The sequence below is a fragment of the Otolemur garnettii genome, unplaced genomic scaffold (assembly GCF_000181295.1).
Source record: "Otolemur garnettii isolate 467f Iridium unplaced genomic scaffold, OtoGar3 scaffold00038, whole genome shotgun sequence".
NCBI classification, from domain to species: domain Eukaryota; kingdom Metazoa; phylum Chordata; class Mammalia; order Primates; family Galagidae; genus Otolemur; species Otolemur garnettii.
The window spans coordinates 764,930-783,304 of NW_003852433.1; the positions used below are offsets into that span (position 1 = coordinate 764,930).

At 48.8% G+C, this 18,375-nt stretch overlaps 1 protein-coding gene across 4 annotated transcripts in view; it reads left to right on the forward strand.

Annotated features, from left to right (window-relative positions):
- Window positions 1-266: 266 nt before the first annotated feature.
- MYO18B (myosin XVIIIB) overlaps window positions 267-18,375 on the forward strand; it is a 262,880-nt gene continuing 244,771 nt past the window's right edge. For 2 of the 4 annotated variants that reach the window (XM_023513320.1, XM_023513324.1), the window contains exons 1-3: window positions 267-408; window positions 13,281-13,388; window positions 15,062-15,220. In XM_023513320.1, the coding sequence (XP_023369088.1) occupies window positions 13,350-13,388; window positions 15,062-15,220 (198 nt within the window). In that variant the 5' untranslated portion in view covers window positions 267-408; window positions 13,281-13,349. Of the gene's footprint in view, window positions 409-10,888; window positions 10,964-13,232; window positions 13,389-15,061; window positions 15,221-18,375 lie in introns of those variants that run through there. The other 2 variants (XM_023513322.1, XM_023513323.1) reach the window with 2 other exon arrangements.

Here is an 18,375-nt window from a genome sequence, read left to right on the forward strand (position 1 = left end):
CAAGATGGGTGTGTGGCCCGCCCTGGGACAGGGATGACGAATTAGAATGTGCTTGTGTCCGGAGCTGTCGCCTCCCTGCTCAGCGCCACCAAATATGTCCATGCTCTCCTCTGCATGGTCAACGGCCACCCCAGGCTGTCTCCTGGCCAGACCTGGAGCTCACGGGCTAATTTTAGAAATGACTTGTCGACTCAGCTGCTGTTATCACATTGGCTCAGGAGGAGGGTGGAGGGAGACCGGCGAGGAGGAGCAGGCAGGGAAGGGATGTGTGTGAGTGTGTGTGGATGGTGCTCCTGACATTCCTCCTTCACCCCTGCTTTCCCGGCTTGGTGGGGTCCTTTCACTACCGCCTGGGGACACCACTTCTGCAGTAGTGGCTCCTGTGACCTGTGGCCTATTTTGGAGAAGGTACTATCGGGCTGGGGTTTGCAATGGGCACCTTGCAGGCTGGCAGGCAAATTTTAATTTTGTGGAATGTGCTTTTGGGGGCCGCAGCGGCAGCAGGCCTGTGGTCTTTGGTCTATTTTAGGCCTTTCTGGTGTTGAAAATTTTGAGGCCTCATCCCTTTGTGGGTGGCCTGGGCTGCTCACTTCTAAAACAAGGGTATTTCGGAGGAAGGATTTTAAAAAGAATGCTGGGGCATGTGGACACTTTTAAGGATCCCCCTTGTCTGGACCCAACCACTCATTTTTTAAGAAGTATGTTTAAAGTCGTGAGCGAGCCTCCACTGTGGAATGTTAGCTGGTGGACATAGGGGCTCATGTTTTTCCTCAACTACCAGTAATTTTTGCTGAACTGGTTTCAAGTTTAAGGCCAGGGAGCCTGACTCTTCCCCTCTCGTGCCTCCAATCCTGTTGATGATTAGCCTTACTTTTAATGTTTTGTTTTTTAATTTCAAGTGAAGTGCATGTGAGTGTTGGGGGAAGGGCAGTGGTGGTTTGTGGCTGAAGGTTTCCATTTCAGGCAGTGCTTACTCAAACTCGGTCTGAGAGGAGGAGCTTTATGCGGCATACCCGTTAGCAGGCATTTCTCTGAATGAAGAAGATCCTCAGGCCTCAGTGTCCTGGCTGGCAGGGCAGGGAGGGGGCTACCCTTTAACACAGACCTCCTTCCCAGGAGTTGTGAAGACCTTGCCAGCTGCAGGCCTATGGCTGCCACCTCTCTGCAAATTTCCCACAGAGGAGTCTGGGAGGGAAAAGCCCATTTGCCTCCAATTGGCTCCCAGTTGGCTCCAAGCTGCCCAGTCTGGCCTTGGCCTGCCTGTGGACACAGGGGCCTGGAAAACTAGGCTGTTTCTTTCACTTTGTGGCCGTCCAAGGAGATGCCTTCCTGTCCAGTGCACCAGCTCATGGAGGCTGAGTGTCTTACAGGGGCTTCTAGTGTCCAGCTGGATGGTGGTGAACTTGGGCATAGTCTTTGCTACTGACCTAAGTTGTATTCTGCGGTGTCTGGGTGATATGTCTAGTGTGTACTGGAGTAGCTGACAAGAGAGGGGCCCATGTAGTCTTAGGCTATGAATGAGTTCTAGAAAATGATAGCAGAGAGAAGGAGAGAGGAGGTGGGGGTGGGTGCGGAGAGAAAGAGAAAGGAGAAGGAGAGAGAATCTCCTCATCTCCTGGCTTTTGAGGAGCTGCATGTCACCAACCAACAAATATTTGATGCCACCTTGAATAGCCTGGGTTGGGCTGTGCCAGCTCTGTGACCTTGGACAAGTCCCTTCCCCATTGGGAGCTTGGTTTCCCCTTCTAAAACATAAAGCACTTGGGTGAGACCATCTCGGATCTTTTCCAGGATTCAGCACCCAGGGAGGTATTTTTCCAAGTGTGGTTTGCTGAGTTCCTACCTGTCAGACTTAGCTGGGGTGGGGGTGGGGGGAGCATTATAAAATGGAGATTCCTGGGCTAGTCCCAGCCCTATTGGACAGTCTTGGGGGAAGGGGCCTGGAGATCTGCAGATTTAAAACATCACAGATGGTTCTGGTGCCCACCCAAATTGGAGAAGAGGGTTTCCACTGATTGGCTCTAACAAAACCGCAGATTACTTACTCTTTGAACAATAAATAGACATAGCATAGTTTCGTGTTCAAGATTACTGCTCAGCACTCATCTCGCCAAAACTCAGCGAATCATCTCACAAATATGGAGAACACGCACAGCTTCATTAGGGTCTGACTACTGCAAAGGTTTCATTTGGCTGGTGTTCCCCATGGGGAAGATCAGGCCCATCTGTGGCATTTGTGGATGAGAACGGAGGGCTCCAGAGCAGAAGAGAACCACCTCAAGCTGCCAAAAAGAGGAACTCTGCTGTGGTCTACAAGGCTACAATGAGAGGGCCCTTTGCTGGGTCTTAGTTTGCCTCCTCCCTGGCAGATAAAAACAATGATCTGAAAGGTCCATTTTAAGCAGATGTTTGTTGAATGCTGTGGTTATAACATATACTTAATATTTATACTAAGTTAGATCAAATTATTTGAAAAATTGGGTTTAAAACCAGTAGAAGGCCCCAGAGTGCTGCCAAATCCAACCGCCTTTGTTCACAGATGGTGCAGCTGAGGCACAGAGAGGGAAAGCAACCTGCTCAATGACACACAGCTCTGAAGTGACAGTGCTGGGCTTAGTGAGCTCCTGCCATCTAGGCTGGCATCCGGGGAACCTCCTAGAGCTCCCCACATTAGAAATAACCACCCTAATCTCCTTATTGCCCCTGCCTCCAAAACTTTTTCCACTGTCATCTTTGAAGCCTCAAATCTCAGCTCCAGTTTACATGGAGGCAACCAAAAAGCGTTTTATTAAACAAACCAGGTCTTTGCACATTAAGGCAGGTCTCTCTCTCTCTCTCTCTCACACACACACACACACACCCTCATTCAGTCTAAAGGACCCAGAGACACCATCAGCTTCATCTGAATCACCTCCTTCCCGGGCATGACTCACCCAGCTTCGTAATTTGCCCTTTCTGTTCTATTTTTCCTGGAATATCTCCCTGATGTTTATTTACTTTAAAAAATGGCAATGGAAGCAAGATCCTCCAGAACCAGCAAAGTGTGTTTACCAGATACATGACCAGTACTCCAGCTCAGGGTAGCAAGAATTTCAAGGTTCCAGGTCCCAGGGGAACTTGTCTCTGAGTGCATTTTCAGCTGTTTCTTGGGAACCAGCTGGGGTTTGAGTTTCAGTTTCATGGAGGGCAGCTGGACTGGCTGTTGAGTTGAGAGAGAAACAGTTGCTCAGTGGGATTAAATGTCTGATTCACACTAAATATTCCTGTGAGCTTGGGGGTGAGTTATTAGCCCCATTTTACAGATGAAGAAGTGAGATTTGGAGGCTTACACAACCCCAGGCAAGCCAGGTGAAGTGAAACTAGAACTCAGTGCCTTTCTGCTAGAGACCAGACCATTTCATCTAATAAACAACACTGGTCAAGGTAACAAATTGAGCAACACCCTTTCCCAGAGGCAGATAACAAGCCTGTTCACATCCATTACCTCTTTTAATTCACTGGCTACCAAGGGAGGATGATGATGTCCCAGTTTTATAGAGGAGGAAATTGAGAATCAGAGAACTTTAGTGACTTGCTTTTCTTCTGTTTTCTGACAGCCGTGGGCGGCCCGTCTTCTCAGTTCTTTCTATGTTACGTCTATTTATTGTTCAAAGCAAAGACTACATTGCCCTCTCCTTGCCTTAATATTACTCCCCACCTGCCAGAATTCTTCTAAAGCAGAGTTCTAGACCAGCATCAGCCTTGGCACTAGTGACCTTTGGGGCTGGATAACTCTTTGTCATGGAGCTGTCACGTGGTTTGAAGGATGTTTAGCGACATCTTTGGCCCACTAGATACTGGTAGCAACTCATTTCCAGTTGTGACAACTTACGTCTTTAGGATGTTGCCAAAAATGTCCATTGGTCGGTACAACCGCCACTTGGTGCACACCACTGGTCCTGTCAAGTTTTGTCCAACAGAGCTGTCTGGGATGATAGAAATAGGTGGCAGCATCAGACACGTTCAGATGTTGAGTGCTTGAAATGTGGCTCATGTAATTGAAAAGCTAAATATTTAACTTAGTTGTAATTAATTTAAATGTAACTTGCCGCATGTGCTAGTGGCTACCATATTTGATAGCACAGCTCTAGGTAGCAACACAGCAGGGGATAGATAATTGACCCTTTGATGGAGCACTTGAACCCTAAAGTCACTCAAGGAAGCCTCTCAGAACAGGTCTGATTGCCTTCTTGCTTCACTGTGGTAGGGGAAACACTAGACTGGAAATACCAAATATTTGGCATAGACACCATCCCTAACCATGCCTATGCCAATGGCAGACATTGCTAGTCAATCACAGAACACATTCCTATGAGTCCAGGTGTAGCTCAGCATCTTTCTCAATACAACCCTCCAGGCAGCCCCCAACTACCGATCAGGCTTAAATCTCTCATAAGAGGAACGTTATTAGCCATCCCTGCTCCAGTCCATGAGCATGAGGTCCATCTGTGAGGTCCAGTGTCTTATCAGGCTATATGGGTGGGTGGCCAGGAAAGTGTGGCCAGTTATAGAGTAGGGAGAACCAATGGGCTGGAGGAGGTTTTCCTCTAAGAAATATCCACTGCATGATTTAGGGATGGAGGTGAGGGTTGAGGGGTACTAACTTGTTAGCTGATGATATGCAAAGCATTTAGAGATTGTCATCCACCTAAGACTCCACATGAATCAACTAGAAGCACAGCTGCTGCAAAGGACATTATAATAATATTGGTCATGCTCACAGGCCTAGAGAGGGAGTGTCTAGTATTCAAAACACGCCAAGAAATGAGCAAGACAGACTACAACTTCATTTGACAGAGAGGGGATTGCGGTCCCAAGAGGTTCAGCAACAACTGTTGGGTATAGCAAGGCCCAAACTTAGATCTGAGACTTCCAGGATGGATGTCAGCCTTCTGAAGGGCAGGGATCCCACTGTCTTTTTCCTGGCCAACCTCATGCAGTGGGCAGGTTAGAAAACATCCAGAGAACACTGATTGTTGTTCAGAAGGCTCCAGAATTCTTGTCACCTGAGAAATGGTTAAAGGCTCTAGATAAGAAAATTGGAGGCAGATTCCATAGGTGTCACATGGAAAAGGGGTGAACCTGGTTGTCTATTGTTCCAGAGAGTAGTACTGGAGGTGAGTGGGAGAAAAAAGTATCAACTCTGGGGACTAAGAGATAAGGACTCTGGTCCCACCTCCGTCAGGAGCTGTATGACCATGAAAGAGTCAGTTCCCTTGCCTGGTCCATGGATACCAGGATGGAAGTGGGTTCTACGAACTCAGAGGACCTTTTGCAATTGTGGTTCCAGAGAAGAAAAGCAATTAGAGCCAATCCTGTATGTTTTAATTAGGAGTGAGCTCCCAGTCAAGGGGCATGGCCAAGAGGAAGCTCACTGACTCTATCCAGGAAATTCCTTGTGGAGAGGGTTGGGCTTCTGGGTTCATCCCACATTTACGAGCCCACAGCTCCAACGGTGGAGGCGTTGCAGGCTGCCTGTCTGCCTGCTGTTCTCCTTCCTCCGTTCTTCATCTGATCACCGCCTCTGCTCTTCCTTCCTCGTCTTCTCTTCAACATCTCTCTTTTTCTCCAGCAACCCTCTGCCCTTTTCCTCACTTATCCTTTTCCCTTTCCTCTCTTCTAGGATCAGGTACATTGTTAGGAGTGTGGCCTGAATCCTCAGCTAGCAGTGGGCTTTGAGATGCCTTTGCCCTGATCAAGGGAGGGGATTTACATGCTAGGCAAAGTCCTTCTCTTAAAAAAAAATCTTATTCTATTTTATTTTTTTAGGGATAAGGTCTTGCTATGTTGTCTGAGCTGACCTCAAACTCCTAGACTCAGTGATCCTCCTGCCTCCACATCCCAAGTAGCTGGAATTACAGGTACACTCCTCAAATCTGGCCAAAGTCTGTTTCTGTCTCTGCTGGCTCTTTGGCCACAGAACTCAAGGCCTGAGTGAGCTAGGCTGGATGATATCTGAATCCCAGGAGTCTCTTCTGTCCGTCCAGCTTATGGATGGCAAATAGATGGCACTTATGCACCATTGCTTATTCCCTGGCCAGGGCAGACATTGATAATCAATCAGAGCACTCTTTTTGCACTAAGCCCAGATAAAGACTCCCATCTAGCAAAATCAATATGTGAATTGAACCTTACTTGTCCCCTGGCTGTATCAGTCAAGATCCAACTAGAAAATGGCGCACTCAGCTGGTATTCTGGGGAGCCTTTTTAATGAAGGAATTCTCCCAAGAGATGTGTATAGGGTTCAAGGGAACCAACAAAGCCAGCCAAAGCCCTCAGAGACCAGCAGGGGTAGCAATTCCTTACTTGGGAAAGGGAGTGAAGAAGTAGTAACTCAGGAACCAAGTGATAGCTGGGCTTGATGGAAAGGGAGCCCTCCAATGGGGGCTTTGTTTATAGATAGAGAAACACATCCATCACTGAAAGCACGACCCAAGATTGAGGGACCCGGGTAGAGCGGGGACCAAACACCTGTGCTCTTAGTTCCTCCCTCAGGAAGGTCATGTGGCTTTCCTTTGGCCAAGCTCAAGGGGAATGCAGAGAGCAAGTTAGCTGGGGAAAGGATGAGGCAATCCCCAGTGGTCAGTCCCCAGCACAGAGCACGCTAGCCTGAAGCAGCCCTTGGAGAGATTATGCCACGTGGACGCTGGAGCTACAACCTGGATCCCTTCATCCAGCCCTCTCCCAGGCAGCTCTTTGTCTTCTCCAGGATGAGGTGGCTGTATGGTCAGGGCTCCAGCAGGACACAGACACCTCACTCTAGCGGAGCCACTTGAGAAGAGTTCAGGAAAGGAATTAGTTACCAAAGTAGGGGTGGATGTGGTGAAACCATTAAGGTAAAGGCCAAATCCCACACTCAGCCTGATTTTAAAAATAAAGTTGTATTGAAATAGCCACGCCCATTCATTTATACACTGCCTATAGCTGCCTTTCAGCTGTGCGGGCGAAGGTGAGTAGTTGCAACAGACAGCCTACTGCCCTCAATGCCCACAAGGTTGACTATCTGGCCCTTTACAGGAAGAATTTGCTAACTGCTTGCCTAAGGGATGGTGCAGCACTCTGGGACTTAGCACCCCTGAGAGTCATTACTTCCCCTGCATTGAAGTGTCAGAGAGGGAGAGGGTACAGGTCCAGCATGGGAGAGGGAGAGGGTGGAGAGGGCACCCTGCAGGTGCAGTTGCAGGTGCCCAGGTGCCTGGGTATAGGGAGGCAGCCAGCCCATGGTCACTCAACTCAGCAGGGAGAGAGCCAAGACATTGATGCCCTCTGATCTCCTACCAGTGGGTGATTCCTATTTGTTGAGTCCACCTGGAGGTTGTAAAACTAGGGATCCCATCGGAAGAGCCTGCACAGGTCGGCATCCGCAGGCGGGAGCAACACAGAAGAGGCGGAACATGAATCTGAAAGGAGTGTCTTCAATTATCCAAGCAGCCTCTTTTCCCTGTGTGCCTGGCCACTGATGTGACCAACCTTGATAGGAGCCTCTTAGCTCCATGCTGATGCTGCCTGCCTCCAGTGACCTTGGGGCTAGCTGGGGAGTACATGTGGATACTCACAAACCAAACTGTGGGCAAAGACAAAGTTCTAAAGGAAGATTGAAATGATAAAGGACCAAACAGTGACCTAAGCCATGTGGCCCGTAGAGCAGAGGACAGGAAACAGGAGTGTTGGGGTGGAGGAGGCAGGAGGGGTGGGCGGCACACCAGGCATGGCATCAAGGAGGAGGTGTCCCAGCAGGCACATGGTAGGTGGGGGGGGGGTGTGTGAGTAAGTGCCAGGAAGAAGAAAGGAGTATGACTTTTATTGGGAGGCTGCCACATGCCAGGCACATTGGCCACTGATGCTGGGAGGCCAGGGTGCCTCAGTGGCCGTAAACACAGCCTGTGTAGTCAGATCATCCAGGTCCAAGAACCAGCCCTGACAGCTCCTGGCTGAGTGTCCTGAGATGGAGTTACTCAGGGAATCCACTTCGGAGGGTTGCTGGAAAGAGTAAATGAAGGGATCAGTTTGAGCAATACAGAAATCCTGGTGGTACTGTTGTCACTATCCCTGATTTTGTTGCATTCTGTCCTTTAAAAGAGGGAAGGCAGAGACCTCAGAGAGTGGGATCACTCTCTCCCACTCTCTCCTGTGTGATCTTTTTTTTTTTTTTTTTTTGTAGAGACAGAGTCTCACTTTATCGCCCTCGGTAGAGTGCTGTGGTGCCACAGCTCACAGCAACCTCCAACTCCTGGGCTTAGGCAATTCTCTTGCCTCAGCCTCCAGAGTAGCTGGGACTATAGGTGCCTGCCCTGATGCCTGGCTGTTTTTTTGTTGCAGTTTGGCCGAGTCCGGGTTTGAACCCACCACTCTCAGTATATGGGGCGGTGTCCTACCCACTGAGCCACAGGCGCCGCCCTCTTCTGTGTGATCTTGATCCAGTTTGACTTCCCAGATCCTGACTACCCCACACCTAGCATGGTGACTGACACTTGGTGTAAACATCCCACCCCCTGAGCTCCCAGCCCTCCCTCTGAATGCACCCACTTGAGCCAGCTTCCTAGGGCCCCCCAGCTTGCCACCCGCACACAGGGCGCTGCTAAGCTTTGCCCTGCCACCTCTGGATTGGTATTCTCTTATCATCACTGCTGCAGAACTGAGCATGCCTGGCCTGGGGGCAGGCAGACACAGCTGGTGGCAGGTCTCACCTTGACTTTCCTGCTGGGTGACCTCAGGCAAATGCCTTAAACTCCATGAGTTGCTGTCTGGTCTAGTACCTGATGCCAACCACCTAGTGCTGTTTGGGGCTGAAATGTGACAATGGATTTCAGTATAATTACATTTCGGGTCCAGCAGGAATGACAGGGTACCAAGAGAAGTTTATAGTGTAAAGATACATCTCAAGCTTGGCATGTAGTTGGTTCCCCCTAAATGTTGGTGAGTCATCTGGTGCCAGGGGCTGGGCTGGGGTCTCCAGGCCAGTTTCAACCATAGAGTCAAGTGACAATGAAAATCAGATTGACAGCAGTTGCCACTGAGTATGTCACCTTCTTAATATATCTCTGTACTCTTGTTGTACAGCTAAGAAAGCTGAGAGCCTCCGGGGTCCCTGTAGACTTAGGCCATGAAGATGTGATGCCCCACTGTGTGTAGTGCAGGCAGCACAGAGGGATGTCAGGAATCTCTGCCACAGGCCTGCTGCTCTGTGCCTTCTCAGCCACCCTAGTCATTCATTCACTTACTCACTCATTCACTTGACAAATACATACCAAGAGCTATGGTATGGATGAAAATTTTGGCCCTCACAGGGCCCATCCTCTGAATAAGGAGGGGTAGGATTAAGGACTATGCAGTGATCTATTTTATTTTATTTTTTTTTACTATTTTTAATTATCATTTTTGCTTTTTGTATTTTATCTGTTTCTTACTGACTTTTTTTCCTGTTGGTTTTAGTCTTTCCCCTTTGTACTAAAAAAAATTACTACTTTTCTGGAAATTACCTCAGACAATAAATAAAACTAAGAAGTACTAAGTTTTACCCCTTGATAGACCATTGAGAGTACAATTATGCTCTGATTTAAATGCAGCCTCATTGAGAAGATGACTCTAAGCAAAGACTTGAAGGAGATGGAGATGTGAGCCATGCAGAAGGAAAAGCATTTGAGGTAGAGGGAACAGCATGTGCAAAGGCCCTGAGGTTAAGATGTCCCCAGAGGGTTGTATTTAGGAAGACAGTGTAACTGTTATGGAGAATTGCAGGAAAACACTGTTAGGACAGGTGGCTGTGAGGGGTTCTATAGGTGGTTATAAAGACTTGGCCTTTATTTGAAGACAGGTGAAGTCACCAGAGGACTGGCTGCTTCATTAATATTAGACATTGTAGGGCAAGGAGGAACATCTTGAGGGCCCCATGGGGCTGCTCAGATCCGGTGTGGATATGTGGAAACCTGGAAAAGCTGTCCCTGCCCTTAGGGGTTGCCTTCCTCTTGAACAGCCTCCCTCACCTCTAAGGGGACACTTGAGACTTTATGCCACGAATGTGAAGTGTCTGAGGCCTCTTCAAGGGCTTCAAACAGCAGGAGATGAGGCAGGTGTGTGTTTCCTGGAAGGGAAAGTGGTGATAAGAACACTTGCTTAAATTAAGGCTTGACAAAGCCTCCCCAGCTGAACTGGCTTCTGGCCTGGGGCAGTGGGGCTGGTCCAGGGCCTCTGAGGTGCAGGACGTAGAGAGTGAGCTCCTTCTCTTCGCCCCCTTGTGCAAAGGTCCTCAAGGGCAGGCTGGCAGCCCAGGGCTGGGGACATCCCAGACCAAAGGCCAGGATTCCCCCTGGAGCCTTGAAGCTGAGGGTGATTCTTGGGAAGCAGCCACTGATATCACCAGGCCTGGCTGGAGGGGAGGCAGGGTGGTGGCTGAGTAGCCACCTCACGTCAGGGCTATTCATAACCTGGGCTTTGCTCCTTAGGCCTGGAGCCTGTGAGTCACTTGGAGGCCTCTCCTGTGATTTCCAAAGGCATGGAGAGGCGTTGTCCCCTCCCGTCCCCCAGCCTTTCTCCCTGGACATGGGGCTTCATGCCCAGCCCCCAGCTTCCTGTGCCTTTGCAAACTGAAGAAACCACAGTGTGGAAGATCATTGTTTTCTTAAGGCAAAGACTTGACTGTTTGTACTTAGACGTATTTCCAGAGTCTCTCCTGGGCACGTGATCTCATTTGAGCTGAAATGGCCCTTCTTGGATCTGTGGAGCTTGAGGTTTCCTCCTTGCAAGGTGGTGGAAGGGTTCTGGGGTCTCAGCCAGGGATGTGGTGCTAAATGTTTACTGGCAAGCTCCCTGAAAGAAAGCCCTGATTTGTAACTTTTGCCAATTTCTGCAGTGTAAATACTCCCACAGCTGCCGTTAAGCTACTAATGGGGCATCGTTGAACTCAGAGTTGGAAAGAGATATTCTGGTAGGTGCTCAGGAGATAATGGGTGCTGGTGCTGGGTATGCAGGGTGGCAGGGCCCAGGTAGCTCTCAACTTCACTGGCTTCCAGGACGTGCATCTGCTGACGCTGTTTTCTCATGGTCAAGTCCCTGAAGGTGGCTACTTCCAGGCCTGCTAGGTCATAAAAACTCCTGGTTAGTGGTTGATCTGACAGCCAGGCGTGGAGTAGCATCACCCAGAAGAGGATGTTGCTCAGCCTGGAGCTGGAAGAGAGAAAAGTCAAAGGAAGAGGAAAGATCCTTTTTCCCCTACTCAAGACCACTTCCACCAAGAGCTGGGTGAATAATTGCCTCCCACTTGACTTTCTGTGGGAAGCATTTGTAGTTTGCTCCTTTGGGGGGCAGTTCTCCTGTGTGCAGCTCCTGTGTCCTCTACCCCCTTCACCTTACAAGCTAAGACGAGCACCTTCCCAGTGATACTGCATATGCTTCCCCCAGACCCTCACTCACTGGGGGGAGATGGAAAATGATGTAGCCACTTTGGAAAACAATTTTGTAGTTTCTTTAAAAACCAAACATGAAGTTACCACATAACCTTAGCAATTTCACTGGTAGGAATCTACCCAAGAGAAATAGAGGCACACAAATACAGGCACACAAAAGTGTAACATGACTGTAACAATGTCATTCACGATGACCCCAAAGTGGAAACAATACAACTGTCTACCATTGATGTGCAGGGATTTTTTTTTAAAAGGTCGATTCTTGCAATAGAATGTGAGTCGGTCACAAAAAGGAAGGAGGTACCAGTACACACAGTGACACGAGGAACTTCAAAAACATTTTGCAAAGTGAAGAAGCCAGATGTGAAAGACTAAATACTGTATGTTTCCGCTTACATCAAATATCCAGAAAAGGCAGATCTATAGAGACAGAAAGTAGATGAGGCGCTGCCTGGGACTGAAGGTGGGAATGGCTGGTGACTACAAATGGGCATGAAGAATATTTAGGGCTGAGGAGGATGTTCTAAAGTTAGATCATGGTGATAGTTACACAATTCTGCAAACTTATTAGAAGATCCTCAAATTGGGTACTTATAATGGGTGAACCTAACAGCCTACACATGATGGCACCCTTTCCAAGCCATGTTTCCTAAACCCTTTTCAGTGCACTCATCGGATATGACCTCTCATTGGATGGGCTCTTTTTTACCTGACATTCTCCAGTTATGGGACACTGTGTCTGTTTTTCCGATGCTACAGGCAGCACAATGATGGACATTTTCTGGTATAGGATTACCTCCTCAAATTTACTTCCCAGCAAAGGGCTTTCTGGGTCAAAATTACTAAAGTTTGTTAAGGCTTTAACAAAATGTTCCCCCTAAGTGTGGGACCAGCGGAGAGCTGTGGCTTCTCACCCTCCCCTAATTTGCATGGGCCGACTGCGAGGCAAACCACCCCCTCAAAAAAGAAAACCCCTCTGTTCCGTGGTCTTAGAATAGTGGTTAATCTTCAAAGAGTGACTAGAAGGGATAGGAGGGAGGTTCTGTGGTTCTGTTTACTTTTTAACTGAGATATGATTTACATACAAGAAAATGTTTCTTGTACATCTGGATGAAATTTTGCATGTGACACACTTGTGTAATCAACCCTCAGATCAAGATATAGGATACTTCCAGTGCCCCAGAAAGTCCCTCATGCTTCTTCCCAGACAAAAGCTAATTGCTCCTTGGACCTCCATTACCAAAGATTAGATTTGTCTGTTTTTAAACTTCTTATAAATAAAATCATAATTTTTAAAATCTTGATCAGGTTGCTAGTTATATACAGAAAGTGCCAAAAATATGTACACACAGTTTAAGAGAGAAATAGACTGTATTAAAATTGTAATACTCAATTCATGTTTGACTTCTGCAATTAAAAGAGATACAAGATACAAGATAACAAATGTAACTGGTATATATTATTACAATTTTAATACAGAGTATCCCTTTCTTAAAGTGTGAATACTTTTTTGGGCATGTATAGGGGTGCTCTTTTTGTAAAAGCCACTGAGCTATACTCACATTATTATGTATGTTTCTGGTTATGTGTTATACCCTCATAAAATTTTAAAGTGGAGGGGGCAAGATGGAAAAGATTTTAGGGCACTGTCACTTGTTGCAGGAGTCAAGGACAGTGGTCACACCTGTCTGTGGCCGCTCCCCCACATAGTCTTGGTTTATGGAATTGGTGGGGTGGGAGGGCTGTGGCCATGAGCTAACCTGTCTCTCTCTTCTCTCCCATTCACCTGACTCTCTCTTCTTCATCCATTCACCCCATGTGCTGTGTGTGTCCGTAAAGCCTCATTCTGTGCTACCTGGCAGAGAGCTCCATCTCATCTCATCATCACGACCCTGGCACAGCCTCAGCATGGCCATCTCATCACGCCTCGCCCTGTGGGAGCAGAAGGAAAGTGCTGCTCGGGGCTGGGGCTGCAGCTACAGGGGCCAACTCCACCCCCAGAAGACAAGTCAGAACCTGGGCGCTAAGCTTGCCCATTCCCACCTCGGGCAGAGAGTCTGACATCCAGCCATTTGTACCATGTCCAAGCCCATCTTCCAACTTCTCCTGGGCAGCTAGCTCAGTTAGCCACAGCCTCTCCAACCCAGCAAGGCATGAGTGACCTTGCCCTTGACTTGTCCTTTAGTTGCCTAGCCTTTTCCTGTTCATCTGTGACAGTGGGGAAATGAGGGAGGATCAACTGTCCCATGTGGATCCTCCTAGCAGCTCTGATAAACATGGCAGCTTGCATGGGAGGAGGAGCATGGGGCAAAGGTGGAGCTGTCGGCTGCCAGTTTTGTGCCACAGAGGTGGATTTCTGTGGTCTCTGCTTTCAGTTACCATGGAGGATTGGAAACAGGGTCTTCCCCCATGTTATTACCTTCTCTCCCTTCATATTTCTTATGAGAAACCATGAAGGCTGCCGCATTCTTGAATGCCTCTCATCTCCTCTGCCCTGACACCACCTTGTGCATGTGACTTGATGAGTTGGAGGTGTTAGGTGTGGGGGTGTTAGGTGTGGGGTTGGGCGGAAGCTCCTTTCTGGATGCCTCCTGGCTGCCCTTGCCCCTCCTAGCCTGATGGGGGTGGCACTGAGTTTAGTGCTGCATGTGGCCGAGGCCGACATGAAGAGTGTACACTTTGTGACTTTTTCCCATGATGGAGAGCGGTGTGGCCGTGAGCCCGGCTGCGCACACCCTGCCTCTCTGCTCCTGGGCAGGGGTCTGCATGGACCAGCGTTGCCCCCGCGCTCTGCCTTTCCTGCCCCCTTTCCACGCCTCCTTTGTCAGCAGGGCTGCAGAGAGCAAGTCTTCACCAGACATGCAAAGACTGTGTTGATAAGGAGGTTATTTTAACCAGCATCGAGCTCTTCCATATAAAGTACTGGTGACTTTATTTCTCATGAGCAGTCACAGTGATGCACAGTCCAGTAGACACAGTGCACAATCAGGCCTCAGTCTCAGCCTCCAAGGTTTTTGTGGTCAATGAAAGGGCTCAGCTACAACCCAAGTCGAGCCAGCTCCAGCCCTTGGCTACATTTCTGGGTGTAAAATGCCCGGCTCCAGCCCGCCTGTTTGGTCCTAGTTTAAGGACCATCAAGAAGCCACAGTGCTGTGAGTGGGCTGGAGTCTTGAGGTTGGATCCTCACATAAATCATGGCTCAAGTCCTTTCCCATTTAACAGTAATTAAGTGATTAATCTATTATATGAACTACAAGCTGACTAGGGGCTGGAGAATGGGGATAGTTCCCTGAACCCACCCCCTCTGGAAGCTGGAGAGCTCCTTTCAGAGAAGGTCCCTCAGACATGAGTCTGTCCCATGGCTAGGAATTGAACCAGTGGCCTTCGTGGTCCGTATGCACAACACGAGGAGATTCCATCAGGCAGAAATCGCCTCTGCTGTGCATGGATCCCATCCTCATGTGCTGCCCTGCACCTGCTTGGCTGTGGCCTCTCATGCATGGGCTTGGTCATGTATGTCCTTCTTGTCCCCCCACCAGGCTCCATTGCAAACTTTTTGAAGGGCTACTTGCCCCTGCTGGTTCACTCACTGATCTCTCTCCTTTGCTTCTGCAAAACAGATTCGGGAAGAGGACAAGAGCCCTCCACCATCCTCGCCCCCTCCCCTTTTCTCTGTCATCCCAGGGGGCTTTATTAAGCAACTGGTTCGGGAGACTGAGAAAGAGGCCAAGGAAGCAAGACAGAGGAAAGAGGCCGCCCTCGCCTCTCCTGAACGGGAGGTAAGTGGCTCTCGGGAAAGGGACCTGATGCCTTTTCCTACCCACCATCCTGTCTTGTGAGCCTCCCCTGAGTCACTTGTCATCTTGCCTTTGCTCCTGCTGTCCCAGCTTTGGAGAACAGCCTTTGTCCAACTCGATTTATTAAACTCCTACGCATCCTTCAAAACCCAGCTCAAGTAGCACATCTCTGGGAAGTCTTCCCGTTGCCCACCTTCCTCTGATTCCTTCCGCACTCTCTATGCCTGTCTTAGTTATGGTTGGCATGGTAATTGTTTGATCATACGAGTCATTTGACCAGGGCTCCTTCAGAGCAGCAACTACTTCTCTCACTCATCTCGACATAGTGCATGGCCCATAGTGACTATTTGACAAATATTTGTTTAATGAATGAATGAATAATATCAATTGATGAATTATTCTGCTATTTTTGCAGAAAAGGTGACCTAGGTACTGACTAAGATGCATAGCTTATTCACATTATTTTAAGCAGAAAAGATATTCCATTGGTGCGCATGGCATAGTTGCATGGGTTTCTAAAATAGTCAACCTTGCATACCAGGTGATACATCACAATCCCAAGCCCCCAAGTGCCCTCCAGGTGCCATGCCCACCCTGGCTCTTTCCTGAGTCCCTTAGAATGGTCACAATCCAATAAAGGTTAATGTTTGGCACAGACAGGAACCTCAGTACCTTTCTCCAGCTAGTGTCCCTTCTGATTGGTGCTGTCCCCCCAAAACCCTTGTCTATTCTAAACAGCATTGCTGGACTGAGGCAGTAGGTGAACACAATGCACCCCCTATATTTTAAGGATGTGCAAACTTGTCCCTGGTGGTGGCAGTGCTCTTTCCCTTCTTTCTTCCACCTCCTTAGCCAGGGAGCCCAGGCAGAATGATGAGGCTTGCCAGGGGAAGGCGGGCACAAAGCCAGTGCCCCTGGAGAGTAGCACGTAGTAGGAGAGACAGTCTCCTCCTGCCTTTCCACTGCCCCCTCCTGGGCAAGGTGAATGCTTCACTGTTTGCACTGACAGGAGCAGATGCAGTGGCCTCGGGACCTGGTGTGTCTTGAGCCATCCTAGCTCCTCTCTTAACTTCAGCCCAGCCAGTTCCACTCATGCCTGCACCTGTCTCATTAACGACTCTGCTGCATCAGAAAAATCCTCCAGCGGTTGCTCAGCAGCTGCTGAAATATCCCAGTCAATTTTTGGGGGGTGGTGGTGGCAGAGAGGACAGGTCCTATCCTTACCCTTGCATATGACCTAAGGTGTAAGTGGGGTCCAATGTTGATCCCAGTTAAGTTTTAGCTGGTCATGATGAAATGTTGCTGTCTGCTTTTTATTACTAGAAGATGCTTATTTTGGAGCTCATGGACTCATGTGATACCCTGTACAGCAATGGGTGTGGATGGGATTCTACCCATTTATCACAGGTGGAGACTGAGGCCCAGAGAGGTCAAGTGACTTGCCCAAGGTCAGGAAGCCAGATAGAGGCAGAGCTGGGGCAAGAGTTTGTGTGTTTTCGGCCCTTGAGAGCTGCCTGGGAAAGAATGTCTGGTGAGTGAGGTGGTGGGGATGATGTCACAGAAGCCCAGGGAGCAGGGGACAGAGGGTTCCATGAAACCGTGGGATGTGCTGGCATCATTGTGAACAAATTAAGAGGCAGAGCTGAGTCGGTGGGAACAAACTGTCACTGCTGGGCTTAGATGGAGACTTAAAGGCAGACATAGGATGGACACACTTCAGCCCACAACAGGTGGTTGGCACATGGGCCAAGATGTTTCTGTGGCTGGAGCAAGAGAGCCTCAGAACATGTTCCCTTGGGGCAGCAAGCTCTGGCTGGTTCCTGCCAATTTAATTTTTCTGTCTTGATTAGTAAGTAACTCCACTCACTCTCCTTGTTCCAGCATAACCGTTTCATTTGATCATCGTATAATCTTTGCAATAAGCCATTAGAATCCATCTCATTTTGCAGAAATGGAAAATAAGGCCTGGGGAGGTGATCTGATTTCCTGAGGCAGGGAGAGGCTTGAATAACACAGGAATAGAAAGGTGCTCATGTGAAGTGCCACAGAGACCTGGGTTCTAGCTCCAGCCCTACCATTTTGTGTGGTCCTGGCAAAATCCCTTCCCCTCTCTTGGCCTCACTTTACTCATCTGTGAAATGGATGTATCATGAGTTTCCTCTCAGCCCCAGCAATTCTAGAGTTGCTATTTCCTCTCTATGCCAAGAAGGGTGCAGGAGCAGACTAAGGGCTTTGATGATGCAGAAATACGGCAGGAGAAGACGCATGGGGTTGGGGGGAGGCTGGAGTTGTTTTTCCTGTTTGGCACATCCTCATGCTACTGTCTCCTCTGGGGTGGTTGGTTAAAAATAAGGTACTGACTCACTTTTCAAAATGGTGTTGACTTTGCCAAGTGCAGTCAATCCCCTTTCCAAGGCTATGTCCGGCCTGGCCCCAGAAGGTCAGTCTGAACCACTTGGCCATGGGCACCAAAGCCACAGTTCTTAGCTCTGGTTGCACACTTGAATCACCCGGGGAGCTACAACTCAGAGCAACTAAATCAGACTGTCTGGGATAGGCCAAGGCATCCGTGTTTTCTTAAAACACTGCAGGAGATTCCAGGGAGCCCTAAAGAGACATGTAAAGGTGTGTAATATGTTAAGGGCAATGGCTTTGTCTTGTGGGCCAGCTAAAACTTTGGCATCTGCTTCCTTCCTTGTAGAATGGGAAGGAGTTCAGAAATTGCCTTGCTGGCTCCTTATGAGGGAGACTGCATGACAGTGATGTGGGGCCCATTGCAAGGGACCTATAAATGGCAGATGCCATTATTATTGTCATTATCACAAAGATGAAGATGGACACTGTGCCGTGGCATGGACCACCCAAAAACAGAAGCAAGACCCTGGTGAAAGCCAGAACGGAACGAGAACATAGTCACGCTGTGACTGGTGTCCCAGTGCAGGGCTCTGGGGCTTCCTGGATGTGTGAATCAATTTCTGATTGAGAGTTCAGGGAAAGATTTGCAGAGAGGTGACATTTGAGTTGGGAACCCAGACTAGGTCAGGTGGTAAAGCCAGGCATCCCAGTAGAATTGTCCCCCAGGTCCTCTCCTGCAGGAACCAAGACAAAGCTGTCCCTGGGAGCTCTTCAGGCCACAG